Source organism: Macaca thibetana, chromosome 13, assembly GCF_024542745.1.
Source record: "Macaca thibetana thibetana isolate TM-01 chromosome 13, ASM2454274v1, whole genome shotgun sequence".
NCBI lineage: Eukaryota > Metazoa > Chordata > Mammalia > Primates > Cercopithecidae > Macaca > Macaca thibetana.
Window position 1 is genome coordinate 27,016,807 of NC_065590.1, and position 14,661 is coordinate 27,031,467.

At 40.0% G+C, this 14,661-nt stretch overlaps 1 protein-coding gene across 3 annotated transcripts in view; it reads right to left on the bottom strand.

Annotated features, from left to right (window-relative positions):
- CTNNA2 (catenin alpha 2) overlaps positions 1-14,661 on the bottom strand; it is a 1,178,402-nt gene that overhangs the window by 797,278 nt on the left and 366,463 nt on the right. For all 3 annotated transcript variants that reach the window (XM_050752972.1, XM_050752976.1, XM_050752977.1), the window contains one exon: positions 403-569. In XM_050752972.1, the coding sequence (XP_050608929.1) occupies positions 403-569 (167 nt within the window). The remainder of the gene's footprint in view (positions 1-402; positions 570-14,661) is intronic.

The following is a 14,661-nucleotide window of genomic DNA, read 5'->3' on the forward strand; positions in this document are numbered from 1 at the left end:
GGGCACAGGTGGTCAGCTACTCAGCAGAGCTGACCCCAACCTGAACCATCACATGGAACAACATTGCTCTGAATCTTGAGACAGGACAAAGGCAGGTCCACCCCACCTAGCCTCTGTAGCCTAAAGAATGTACTGTTACACACTCCAGGAAGTAGGGAGAAATCTAAACTCTCAGCTTTTAGGAAAAAAAATAATAATTCAAGTGAGTCTTACAAAACTCTTTGAATATATTATTGAATATAATTTTATTATTCGAAAAAGTTGGGGGTGGGCCTCACATGGGTAGGTAACGAAGTGATCTGGTGAGCAATGAAACATCTAGAGTAGAGGCCAGAGACGTAATACACATGGTCAAGATTGCCACTCACATAAAGAAAGTTGTGATAAGTTCTACATACGTACAATTTTCAGATGGGATAAAAGTCTCATGACATCCGCCATGTCCGCCAGGATGAGTAAGCGTGTCACCGCGGAGAGCAAAGCCCTTGCCGCCCGCACCATGGTGCCGCGCTTTACCGACGAGCATGGGTCATCAGCAAACTCGGAGGAGGCGATGCGCATCGTCTCACCTGGAAGACAGACACGGAGAGGCAGGTGGGTAGACAAGAAGCTTAGAGGCTGGCCATCCTAAAGATCTGGGAATGGACAATTACTGTTTTAATTGCAAAACTCTGATGACCAGGTGGTATTTCTGCCACCTCTATTGCAGCAAAGAGCTCTTTGAGTCAAGTACATCAGTACATGTGGATAAGTGCTGTGTACCAAACAAGGTGCTCATTTCACACTGAAGTATGAAGTCATGCTTTTGACATCAATAAGGAATATATTTAATTCCATTTGTCTAATAGTTAAGATGGATTTGCCTTGAGCTTAATCATCCTCTCTCCGCATTTGCCTTGGAACCAATGATACCAGGCAACTTACCATGCAACTCACTGAAGTTACTGACAGTTGAGGTACAAAGTTAATTGTTCCACACAGAATTGAAAGTTAAGACCTTGGCCTCATTAACACTGTACTCTTAATTGAGCTAATCAGACAAGAACACCTCATAGAGGCACCCAAGATCCAATCTTCTAATCCTCTTAGTAACCTGTTTGCCAATATAGAGAACAATTAGAAGAGAACTGAACCAATTAAACAAATGTTTACTAAACACACACTTGTGTCAAATTATGTACTAGGCTCTGGGATTACAAAGTTGACTAAGAACATCCAGGCACAAGGAGTTCACAGTCTCACGAGTAAACAGGTATGTCGACACATAATCAGAATACAGTAATTAAGTGCCACAAGAGACAAGATTAAGAATGCAGGCAATGGAGAGAGGAGAAATATTTGCTCATTTAGTGGGAGACTGGGGGGAAGTTGTCCATTTTAATGGGGCAAAAAGAAAGAGGTGTTCACCAGGAAAACAAAGGTGGGGAGGGGATCTCGGGCAGCATGAACGCTTTGTGGGCTCTGAAGCCTGGAGCCCCGTGCTGAGTACAGAGACCTGCAGTTCTCTGGAAGGCCCCACCAGGAAGGGGGCTGGAGAAAGGCAGTAATGCCTGGAACACCATGTAAGAGGTTTGGACTGTACCTTCAGCAGGGTGGGAAGTTACAGTAATAGATTTTTATTTTTAGAAGATTATTTTAGTCATATTACATAAAATAAACTGGAGGGGAAGAAGACCAGGACAGAGAAATCAGTTAACAGGGTAAATGCAGTTTTAGTCTGAGAGAGCAGTAGTGAGATCTGGACCAAGGAGATGGGAGAGGAAGGGAGTACAAAATGCATCTGTGTGACGCTACCAACCAATCTAAGGGCTGATTAGATGTGAAGACCAGACAAAAGGTTCAAGCTGATGATGAGGGCTGACACAGTACCAGAGTCAGGTATATATTTGCCCCAAGGGACCCTGGAGTGGGAAACAAAGAGGTAATTAACAATAATTGAGACTGATAACCAATCAGTGTGTGAATATCCACTTTGGGGAGTGAAAACTGCGAGAAAGCACAAATGGAGCTTCATATAGCAGAGTATACACAGGGGTATAAAAGCTTCAATAAACTTGAAGAACAAACAGTTAATATGACAGATTTTTTAACTCAAGATCAAACAATTTATTCAATTTTTATAGTAATGATTATACTCACTAAGCAAAATCTACCTCATTTAAATAAAGCCAATGATAACATGGAAAGTCTGTGCACCTTGTAATTAATCCTAAGTTATAAGAAAAAATAAAAATCACCTCTTACCATTTTATAGGCCAATCAGAATATAAAGTAATTCTCTCAGCTAGTGTGATAGTTATTTAAAAACTCACAGTGATACTTTTTATACTTGGGAATGTGGGCGTATAAGGAAATATATTGCACTGTTGGATTTTTTAAAGAGGCTACCATCTACAATAAGCATTTTATATTGCTAACCAGCTTAAGTCTTTTCCTAGGCACAAACAAATAGTTTGATATATAACAACAACATGGGAGAAACTTAAAAGTTCATTACTCTAGTGGCACAGTGATGTATTTTCAAGATGTATGGTCCTAGAGTTCAATCCAAGTGTCCCATCCTTGCCACAGGGTTACACACATCTCCTCCTCTTGCCCCTCCTCCTCATAAATAAAAAAAGTCATTGGCAAATACCTGTGTGGTGGGGGGAAGAAAGCCACCTTTCCCCCACTTTATACAGTGGAGGTAGAAAGAATATTATACATCAAGGTAAATCCAACAAACTATTGAGAAACGCACCACAAGTAGAGCTAGACAAATTTGTGTAAGATACTAATAGATAAGTCAGTTACTGTTGAAATAGATCCACTTATTCAAGGGAAAGGGAGATTTATTCTGCACATGAACCCAGGTAGCTACATGGTTGATCCCAGTTCCTGCAGGTTAAATCGGTATGAGTCCTAGCATGGCTAAGAGTAGGTCACTCAGGTAGGGCTATTGGCAGAACAGACAGCCCCAGGAGGAGAGGCCAGTCACACCCCATCCCTGCAGGTGGAGCTTGTGCATTACTTGAAGAACCATGCCTAATCCAATATATTTTCAAGTTGAGATTGAACATTCGGAATGAACCAACATCATTCCAGAAGACAGGTCTTGCCAGAACGAGGGGCTCTGGAGGGCCCGGAAGGACTCCTTCCATCTGTCTTAGCAGCACCATCGGGCATCTGGCAGAAGCACTGGCACTTCATGCAGATGCCAACCATCTGGTCAGCAATACTGCTTCAAAGCTGATGGGTGACACGTGTCAGTGCAGAGCTCCTAGGTGGAGCTAATCAACCTGAGGCCCACAGCAGGCACCCCAAGAGTGGCTCAGCAGATGTCCATGAGAGGGAGACAGGGAAGAGACAGACAGAGAGAGAGAGAGAAAGAGAGAAAGAGAGAGAGAAAGAGAGAGAGAGACCCACGTTTGAAAACACCATCTGCCTTTCTGGATGGAAAACTCATACTAAATTCTGAGATTATTCTAAGATAAATAGAAGATTATTTCATTCAATGTAAATTAAACTAAAAGCTCATTTTAAGCAGATACAAATGATTTCACGTTGTTAAGGATTCCAAAGGAAAGGCAACCTCAAATCAGCTATAATTTTAATACGTCTTATGTTCCTGCAGCTTTAAGATTACTGAAGCAAACTGATAGGCAAGTTTATCAGGATAAAATTAGCTTACTTTCCCAGGAATGTAGAGAAAAGTGCTTTTTCTATAAGATTGAAATATTTCGCTAAGAAATAGCATGCATGTGTAAGAGGGAAGTGAAGAGAGGGTACAAGAGATCTGCCTGCTCCTTTTATATACATTCTTGTTCAATCCCATGTACTTGATTATAGATCTAACTCAGAGCAGCATTTCTACAGTAAAGCCTTTGATGTCCTCAAGCCACTACTACCTGCTGAAGAGAAGAAAAATTAACATTACCAAATAAGGGACCCAGGGAAAATAACAATTTTAACATGTATGTAGTGCTTCTATATAAAGGCTTATTATGTAAGTATTGTTCTAAAGGCTTTACATGTATTAACTCGAGGATGAAAAAGGATAAACAAAGTCACATTGACCTGGGTTCAGATCTCGACTCCACCCCAACTATTACCAAATATGTGAGCTAGTGCTTATTCAACCTTTGTGTTTCAGTCTGGTCAACTGTGAAATGACAGGGAAAATAATGATAGCTGCCTCACAGACTGCCATGAGAGTTAAAATTAGAGATGATGCATTCAAACACCCAACATAGGGCCTTACCCATAAAAGATAATCATTATTCATTAATACCACTACTATCACAACCACTTCAAGCCTCCAAAATGCGGTAAGAAGAGTTGGTGAACTCCTGGTTACAGGTTTAAAAGTGTATGTTTTGGTTGGTTTCGCTTCTTGTGTTTCTTCCTTAGAAGCAAGACAATATATGCTCAATAAAAGTACTTATTGCTTGAAGATAAAATATATACAAAGAAATGGTGCTTGGCTTTTAAATCAGTGCTATTCTGGTTCCTAGGCTACCCTGAAGGCATTCGGATGAATACATAATTGTGCATCAGGTTGAGGCAAGATCAATTCAAATGTGGAATGATGCAGGCCAGTAATAATAAATACAAGAAAAAGATGGCATGGGCCCGGCATGGTGACTCACGCCTGTAATCCCAGCACTTTGGAAGGCCAAGGTGGGTGGATGACCTGAGGATGGGAGTTCAAGACCAGCCTGACCAACATGGAGAAACTCCATCTCTACTAAAAATACAAAATTAGCCGGGGGTAGTGGTGCATGCCTGTAATCCCAGCTACTCAGGAGGCTGAGGCAGGAGAATCGCTTGAACCTGGGAGGCGGAGGTTGCAGTGAGCCGAGATCATGCCACTGCACTCCAGCCTGGGCAACAAGAGCAAAACTCCGTCTCACAAAAAAAAAAAAAGAAGGAGAAAAGAAAAGTATGGCATGTGGAAGATAGAGCCTTAGGAATAAAAAAAGTCAGGTAGGAATCAGGTCATGAACCAAAACGGCACAAATATCCTGTGCCTCATTCCTTGAAGGACAGGCCTGCATGTAAGGTCAGCACTCTAAATGCTTGGCAATTGAACTGCTGAAAAACTGTGAGAAGTAAGGAAAAAGGTGTGGTGAAAAGCAAGATTCAGAGAGTGCTAGGTGAAGAAGATGAAAACCTCAGAATTGTTGATGATTTTAGAGGCTGAAGAGGATTTGACTCATCTTTTTTATCCAGCCTGGTCAACACAGTGAGATCCTATCTCCACAAAAAATTTAAACAATCAAATTGCCAGAGAAGTCCCTGCTACTCTAGAGGCTAAGGCAGGAGGATGGCTTAAGCACAGGAGTTTGAGGCTGCAGTGAGCTATCATTGCACCACTGCACTCCAGTTTGTGTGACTGAGTGAGACCTGTCTCAAAAAAACAAAACAAGGTGCAGTGGCTCACGCCTGTAATCCCAGCACTTTGGGAGGCCGAGGTGGGTGGATCACTTGAGGTCAGGAGTTCGAGACTAGTCTGGCCAACATGGTAAAAGCGTGTCTCTACTGAAAATACAAAAAATTAGCCGGGCGTGGTGGCAGGTGCCTATAGTCCCAGCTACTAGGGAGGCTGAGGCAGAAGAATTGCTTGAATCTAGGAAGTAGAGGTTGCAGTGAGCTGAGATTTCACCATTGCACTCAGCCTGGGCAACAAGGGTGAAACTCTGGCTGGGCACAGTGGCTCACACCTGTAATCCCAACACTTTGGGCAGCTGAGGTGGGTGGATCATGAGGTCAAGAGATCGAGACCAGCCTGACCAATATGGTGAAACCCTGTCTCTACTAAAAATACAAAAATTATCTGGGTGTGGAGGTGTGCACCTGTAGTCCCAGCTACTTGGGAAGCTGAGGCAGGAGAATCGCTTGAACCCGGGAGACAGAGGTTGCAGTGAGCCGAGATCGTGCCACTGCACTCCAGCCTGGTGACAGAGCAAGACTGTGTCTCAAAAAAGTTAAACTCCATCTCAAAACAAAACAAACAAAAAAACTTTTCTTTTCACTCTTTCAGCAATGGCAAGCACTGGACTTACTCCCTGGAATCAAATGATGAAAACTGAAACTAGTGTGAGAATGAAAATGAAGAAAAAGGCAAACCACAGAGCAAATGTAATGAAACAGCCAGAATAAGAGCAGATTAAGACATGAAAAGCCATGTAGGGAAAGGAATTTCAATGTATTTCCTATACCTTGCATGATAATTTACATTGTCAACATTTTTGCTATAAAATAAATATGTGGTCCTTAAGAGAACTAATAAAATACAATTAAAAGAAGCCAAAAGAGCATTCACATCTTAATAACCAAGGACGATATCTGACAAGCTAACTTCTAGAAAGTTCTGTATGCCTCTATTTTTAACCAGCAGTTTTCACATATAATAGCTACAACTGCATATCTTTTGTCTAAATGCATAATTCTCCTTTATCTAATAACATAAATTACCCAGCATATACGGATAGTTCATTTTTTTTTTAATATTTCTCCCTGTATTACAGAATTCTTAGAAAAGATGAGAGAAGTCCTGGTGTGGTGGCTGTAATCCCAGCACTTTGAGAGGCCGAGGCGGGCAGATCATTTGAGGTCAGGAGTTCAACACCAGTCTGGTCAACACGGTGAAACCCCATCTCTACTAAAAAAACAAAAATTAGCCAGTCGTGGTGGTGGGCACCTGTAATCCCAGCTACTCGGGAGGCTGAGACAGGAGAATCGCTTGAGTCTGGGAGGCATCAGTTGCAGTGAGCAGAGATCACACCACTGCACTCCAGCCTGGGTGACAGAGTGAGACTCTGTCTCAAAAAAAAAAAAAAAAAAAAAGATGAGGGAAAGGGCAAACATTTCAAACCTCTTAACCACAGTTTGTTCGCTTTTCACGATAACCAACACCTGCCTAACGACCTTTTTCACATGTATTTTCCATGAAGTACAGATCTTAAAAGATTCTGAAAAATGGATCCTGTAGAGCAATGCAGAAACTAAAGCATGTTTTTAGAGAGGGAAGCAACATTAGTGAGGGAACCTGATCACAGGTTCCCAAAGCCTTAGCCAGTTCTGTAACTCAAACTGTGTATCCAGATTGAGCTGACACACTTACAGAGACTGTGAAGGAAAATATATAACCAAATCTTAAAATGGTAATTCAGTCAACAGTGTCCAACTTCAGAACATTATATCGTTTTGATTATTTTGTGTAGTCTGTAAGGCAATGTAATACTTGAAAACAACTTACAGGTCTGGTTAGCTAATTTTCAAAGCAAGGTGGGAAAATATTTATCTTCATTTGAGACAAAACAAACTTAAATGTTAAATGAATGGCCAAGGTGGACAACACCACAGAAGTTACAAGGTCACCACAGAAGATCTTCGTGCATTACATCATGACTCTTGGCTCCTTTTCTTGGAAGAAATAAGTGAGTGGTGCTTTGATAACAATCATGCAGAGTTGGGCAACGTGTTGAAAAGATGAGGTAAGCAGGTATTGATGTGGCTGACGGCCTCTGCGCTAACTACATTTGCAAACATAGGAATGTCTTCTTCTGGGATGGTTCCAGCAGCAAGGGGGTAGTGCTGCAGGGTGGCCCAAGATTCCTTCCACTTGAGGATCTTATTAGACTCTATCTATCTGGACTTAATATTTTAGCATGTAACTCCTTCATCTATAGTAAGAACAGCTGTCTTTTTAAGAGCTCACAATGTGCCAAGTTCTGTTCAGAGAGCTTAACCTGTATCAGCTCTTACTGCTGAACAGAATCTGATGAAGGAAGTGTTCTCATTGTCACCCTTTCTATCTGAAGAAACTGAACACAGAAAAGGAAGATTATTAAGATGATTTGCCCAAGGTCAAACAGATGGTAAGTGCTGAAGTAGGCATTCAAAATCTGTCTGGCTCTGCAGTCTATCCTCTTAAAAACAGTGCTTTAGAAATAGCTTTATTTTAACATCCTGTTTACTGTGTGAAAATTATTTGTTTACATATGTCTGTCTGCACCTGGACTAGGAGGTGAAGCCTAGTAAATTGTGTTATTCAGTTTACAGAGTATAGGAAGGCAGGAAGCAAGGAAGGGAGAAAGGAAGGAAGGAAGGATGGGAGGGAGGGAGAGAGGGAGGGAGAGTGGGAAGGAGAAAGGGAGGGAGAAACAGAGGGAGAGAGAAACAGAGGGAGAGAGGGAGGGAGGGAGGAAGGAAGAAAGGGAGAGAGGGAGGCGGGGAGGAAGGAGAAAGGGAGGGAGAGAGGGAGGGAGGGAGGAAGGAGAAAGGGAGGGAGGGAGAAACAGAGGGAGAGAGATACAGAGGGAGCGAGGGAGGGATGAAGGAAGAAAGGAAGGGAGAGAGGGAAGGATGGAGGAAGGGAGGGTAGGAGGCAGGAAGGGAAGGAACAAGGACCTAAACAAAGACAATTCTCCAATTATTCCCAGCGCCCCCGCCCCCCCCCCCCCACTCCTTATTGTCACACGTTAGGGATGATTTGTGACTGCCTGTGCAGGTTTGCATTTGAGTTTTCCCTCCTTCCTTGGCCTGTAAGCTTGGTCAGTGTAGAAATCATAATTGTAGCACATTAATTTCTTTAATCATAATACCTTACATCAATTGACAAGGTATATTCCCTCAAGGAATGCTATCGGGAGGAGGAAAGGAAGGCCTGCCTGGCACTTTACATTTTGAACCACGTTGAATTCATACTGAAGCAGGGAGAAAAGGCCAATGAAATCCCAGATGCTATACACTCTACAATAAAGTAATTGAAATATTTTTTTTTTTTTTTTTTTTTTTTTTTCATGTTTGAACTTTTTAGTTGGATTTGTAAGTTCAGGAAATAGCAAGGAAACCAAAACATTTGCTAAAAGAAAGTGCTTGCGAAAGGAGTAATTCCTTTGCTTCTCCTCTGTTTTGCCCACATAGGCCTTTGCTAGCAAGAAGGAAAAAGTCTTAACACTTTTTTGGAAACTACCAAGAACGTGAGAGAGCTATGCATGCATTTCACCGCAGGGTGGCTGTGACTCAAATCTGTGATTGGGGAAAAGGTCAACAATCAACAATCAGAATCTTTCTCTAAGGCTCAGGGATGATGCAGTCCTGTCTTTTCTCAAGCAGAATCTGCATTAATATAAGCTACCTCCTGTGGACACTTGAAGCACTAAGCGGTTACAGCAATGCTTGGTACTATTCAGGGCCTGTTATCAAAAAACAAGATAATATTTGGCCTAAATAAGCAGTGTTCAGAAGAAAGCCTTATCTGCTTATTCAAAAAAATATCCTATCATGCAAGCCATACCAAAACTAGGTAAATATTATAAAATGAGAAGGCTGCCTATCACTTTGTCATTCTACCAAGGGTAGTGGGCTCCATGGTCTCTTTATCATTCTTTAGTTTTTCCAAAAACTCAAGAAAACAATAAATTAGGTCCAAAATGATAGCAGTCTGATGGGGCCACTACCTCTGAAGTGTTGTGGAGACTGGAGAATTTCAGGTCTGCATGGAACCCCCTCAGGCATCATTCAGCACCTCTTTCTCATCTTACACATAAAGACACAGAAGCCCAAGTGCCCAGCTCAGGTGGTTGGTGGGGGTCAGCATCCCTGTCTCCTGGCATCCCAGTCAGGGACTTTGGTCTCAGTCCCATTGTTGCTGAGAGGCCAGCAAAGCCCAATGTGACACCAGCAAATCAAACTTTCCTCACCTAACAAAATCCCACTATAGACACATGGCTCTGTTACAGCCCTAATTCAGTGGCAAGAGCAGCTCCAAAGACAAATGCATGTTCTCCTTTGATCAGTGTTCTTTCGCAAGGTAGATAATTGAGTCTTTTCCAGTGTAATTTTTGCCCTATCGAGATATGTCCAGTATGCAAAAGTACTAGAAATGTCAGTAACTAATGATTAAGTGTATTGAATGTTAGGAGCTATTAAACATCGTTAGACACAGTAATGCGCCACCTTGCAGAAGGCACAGATCATTAACCGTATGGATTTTAATTATTTCAGCTGTAGCCTTTTCCTGGGTTGGGAGGAGAGGGTGTAGGGTAATTTTACATTGCTGTAGCCAGAAAGATTATGAAGCCGCAATATGGCATACTTCAAAAATGAGACCCTTACAAAGACCTGTGAAATGTAGCAATAGCCACATTCCATAAAAAGGTGATTATTGTTTTGGCCTTGAATGCAAGAGAAGACCATAAATTAGGAAATGTTAAACAGTGATGATCTAAGCTGAAGAGAAAAATGGCATATAGAGGACCAATAGTGAACTCAATTTTGTTCAATATTTTTACACATAAAGAGAAAATAAATTGATGGAATGTAAATTTCATTGTGCAATACATATGTTTCTGAAATAAGGACACTATATCAAATATATACTAAAGAAAACCTATTGTAAGTTATCTTGTAAAGCATATAAGCAGCCAATAAATTAATTTTTCTATAAACCCCAAATTTCAATATATAAGTCAAGTCTCTCTATAAAAAGCATGCTGCTGACTAATTTATATTCTTAAGTCAATAAATGTTTCTATTGATCAGTACCTGTATTCTCCTACAACCATGACACAAATCAAAACATACTGAAATGTCAGTTCCCCGCTACAGTACTTGGTAGTTGAAGTGTGACTTCAAAAACCTTCTAATGCTATCAGGAAAACATGAATCAATGCCACAACTTCCATCTAGATTGGACAAGCAGAGATAGCATGAGCATCAAACATGCTAGCATCTAATTCTGAATCAAAGAGATGGCAGCATTCAGGTTCAACATCTCGGCAAGCATATGTAGAGGACATCTTGATTTCCTCATGCTCCTTAAGATACTGTAAAAGGAAATGCAGAGTATAGAGGATGGATTTAATGTCCGAATTCCAGAATTTAACAATACCTTGGAGGACATCATGCAGATGAAATTTTAACATGCGAAACAGGTGTGACCTCTAGGACAAAAAACACTTTGTCTTTCTAGGAAACCATTCCAATTTGTGCTAGCTTTTTTTTTCTTTTTTCTTTTTTTTTGAGATGGAGTCTCACTCTGTCACTCTGGCTGGAGTGCAGTGGCATGATCTCGGCTCACTGCAACCTCCGCCTCCCGGGTTCAAGCAATTCTCCTGCCTCACCCTCCTGAGTAGCTGGGATTACAGGCACACATGACCACACACAGCTAATTTTTGTACTTTTAGTAGAGAGAGGGTTTCACCATGTTGGTCAGGCTGGTCTCGAACTCCTGACCTCATGATCCGCCCGCCTCGGCCTCCCAAAGTGCTGGGATTACAGGCGTGAGCCACCACACCCCGCCTGTGATAGCTTTAATTGTTAACTTTTTAAATTCTATTTGGTCTTTGATATGCTCTTCTGAACCACACGTAAAAATATAATTTTCTCTTCTATAGGGTAGATCTTGAGAACTTTGTTTAAATGTCCTTTAAGAAGGGAAATGTCAATATGAATGCTCATTAGCCATTGCCTGAGAACTAATGCTGAGGTTGCATTATGAAAAAGAACAACTGACATTAAAAAAGGAACAAACAACTCTCTCCAGGTTTCCAAATGTTATATATCTACTAAACATTCAAGTCAAGATGATTTTTTTGTTCTACACTACTTTTTAAGCCTATTAACATGTACGTATAAAAAGATATTTCTAATCTACTTTGGAAGAAATAGATCTGGTTTCTAACTTGTTATAAAAACAATTAAAACAGTCATAAGTTACTCTGAGCTATTTCAATATCTAAATTACTATATATATTTGAAAGACATTAACTGTGAGCTCATTGGTGGAACTCAACGTCTGAATTTCAGAAAATAACTATCAAAACATTTAATGGCTTTCTCAAGCTCAAATAATCAACTAAGGGCAGAGTCCAGACCGGAAGCTGGGTCTCTCAACTCTGATATTTGTATTTGCTGCAGTTCCATATACTTTGGGGAAAATATTCTGTTTCCGATACAGTTTCACAAATTCACAACTTACTCTCCCCAAGTTAGTCCATATAACTGAAGCCTTTGTATATCAGTTTGGATGTCCTGATACTCCTCTTATGTGTATGTATTTGTAAGTTATTGTGGCATCTCCAAATCTTCATTAGTAAAACTGAATAATACTTGAATAATACTTGCATCACTGATTTCATATCAACTAAAATATAAATGGAGAGAAAAGCAAATGAGAAGTATAAAAAAGGCACATTTTATACTTTGCATCTTATAGACTATAGCTAAATAAACTAGGCTTGAAATTGCTACACAGTAAAATAACAAGTCAACCTAGCTTTTTCTAAAGTAGTCTTTGGCTAAACAAAGCACAGGAACAATTCTCATAATGAGAAAAGTTGATTAAAGATAGAAAATTCTACCACATATTTCAAAACTAGAAAAAATGTTCCAAGTAATTGGTATGAACATGGTAAATGATGCTATAAAATTACAGCTCAATTAACTTATATTTTAAAATGCAACGTGGGGAAAACTGATTTTCTTCATTGGTTTTTGGGTGAAAAAACTAGAATGATCAGGTTTTAGGATTTAAATGGCATAGCCTTTAATTTCCGACCTACCACTGATTTTCCATTCTTCATAGAGAAATGGCAGTTTGTTAAATGTGATTATAGCCACAAGGCCTCTTTACTAAACTGTGGGAGGCACCCACATCACCACTATTCTGTTTCCTATATTAAGAGGATTTAAAGAAGACATAACGTTTAAATGAACATCAGTGTATAAACCATAATAAAACACAGCTAACAAAAATATATTTGTGCAGCAAGCAGATCTGACAATGGGTAAGGAACGAAATTGATTTAAGGTAACTAAAAACCCTAAATCCAAAAAGACAAACTGCCAAAATGTGCTATCAAAGCTTTCTTCACTCCTGTGATCAATAGCTTGTCACTAGGGTCATGATGAATCTCAGATGGGCTTCTCTCCTTCCAACTCAAAAGTACATTTTTAAAATAAGTAAAATAAAGTTAAAACAAATATCAACCTTGAAAGGGAAAAAAAAAAATGTTCCAAATGCCTGATATGCAGCCTTAAGGGTGAGGGACATTTGGGAGATTTGGATAGCAGTGACATCTTGTCCTTACTCTCTTAGTTTGCACCATGGATGATATGATCACATCTATAAATGTGTGCTTGTGTACGAAGTATATAGAGAATTACATATCATTTCATTCATCCTTTTATTTATTCAATAAGCATTTATTAAGCACTTGCTATGTAGCAGACACTTTCTAGGTCCTAGATATTCAAGATGAAGTCACAATTTCTGCCCTACTTACTTCCATCTTGATGGTTCTGAAAGACGCACTAACAAGAATCACCTGCAGAACAACTACAGCGAAATGCCCCCTAAGTGGACATTTAGAAATCCAAAAAAAAAAAAAGAAAGAAAAAGCAGCTGTGTTTAGGGAGTTGTGAATCATAAGTATGTAGTGAATACTTAGCTATCATAAAAGGTAAGGGTGCATATATATACACATATATATACACACACACATACACACACACAAATACACACAAATATATACACACAATGTACATACAGATACACACAAATATATACGCGTGTGTGTGTGTGTGTGTGTGTGTGTGTGTGTGTGTAGTTTGTTTTCATTCTTTATCCCTCCAATGGCAGCTTTTAATCATGACTTTGAGAGATGGCAGAGATCAGTCACACACAGCCCACTCCCCATCCCACACTCCTGGCTAAGTTTCTAAAAGATAAGGAGTATAGATGAGTTTCTAAAAGACAAAGAGTATAGATGAAAATGTCCCAGGAAAATACACTGCTGATCATCAAGCAGTCCTTCGGCCTCATATTGAGCAAGCCTGCATCAAAAGTTCAAGTTCAAGGCCTCTCTAACCTCCTAACATTAAGACCTAAATGAAAAGTGGGCTTTAGGTGCCAAAGGTCCCTCTCTGTTGGGCCCTATTTTATTTCTAACAAGATTTCTGAGGCCAAGAGGCCCAACTTATCATACTAGTTGCATGAAGTTGGAGGGAGATGTACAGCAATAAACGAAAGGATGAAGATCACAGGAAGTCAGTGAATTTTACCTTTTTGTCTCCTACTACTGGAAATATGACCCACTAACTCAGACAAAATAATGTAGAGTATCCAACATGTCAGGAAATATTGGATAAAATTATTTATATCAAAGCTAGTTAATTTTTCAAATAATATGCTCCATATTTTTTCCTTCAACCTCCAGACACTATTCTTATGAAGTACATCCAAATATAAAGCAGGGATCCCATTGTTAAACTGAAAATAAGTAGAAGCAATTTTTCCTGTATTTTCAGATTTTTTGGATATTCTTTGGCGTATTAACAATTAAATCTGGACTCATTCTGAGATTATCTTGGCAGTCTCAGGGTCTTCACGCCTCTTGCAGGCTACTTCCAAGAAAAGGGAGCCACATTCTGTGCTGCTTAGTGTTTATTTCCTTTAAAGGAAAAGTGAAAAAATAATTATAAATGACTCGAAAATTGCACTGTTTGTACCTGCCAGTGAATGTAGGTGCACGGTCCCTAGACAAACATATTTTTCACTACAAATTTTAAAACTCCCATTGGGAGTACAATTTAACTTCCCACATAGGTCTGCCTATAGAGAGAATAACCTAGCCTGCTGATGTTCGCATTCTACTCTGCATGACATTACAA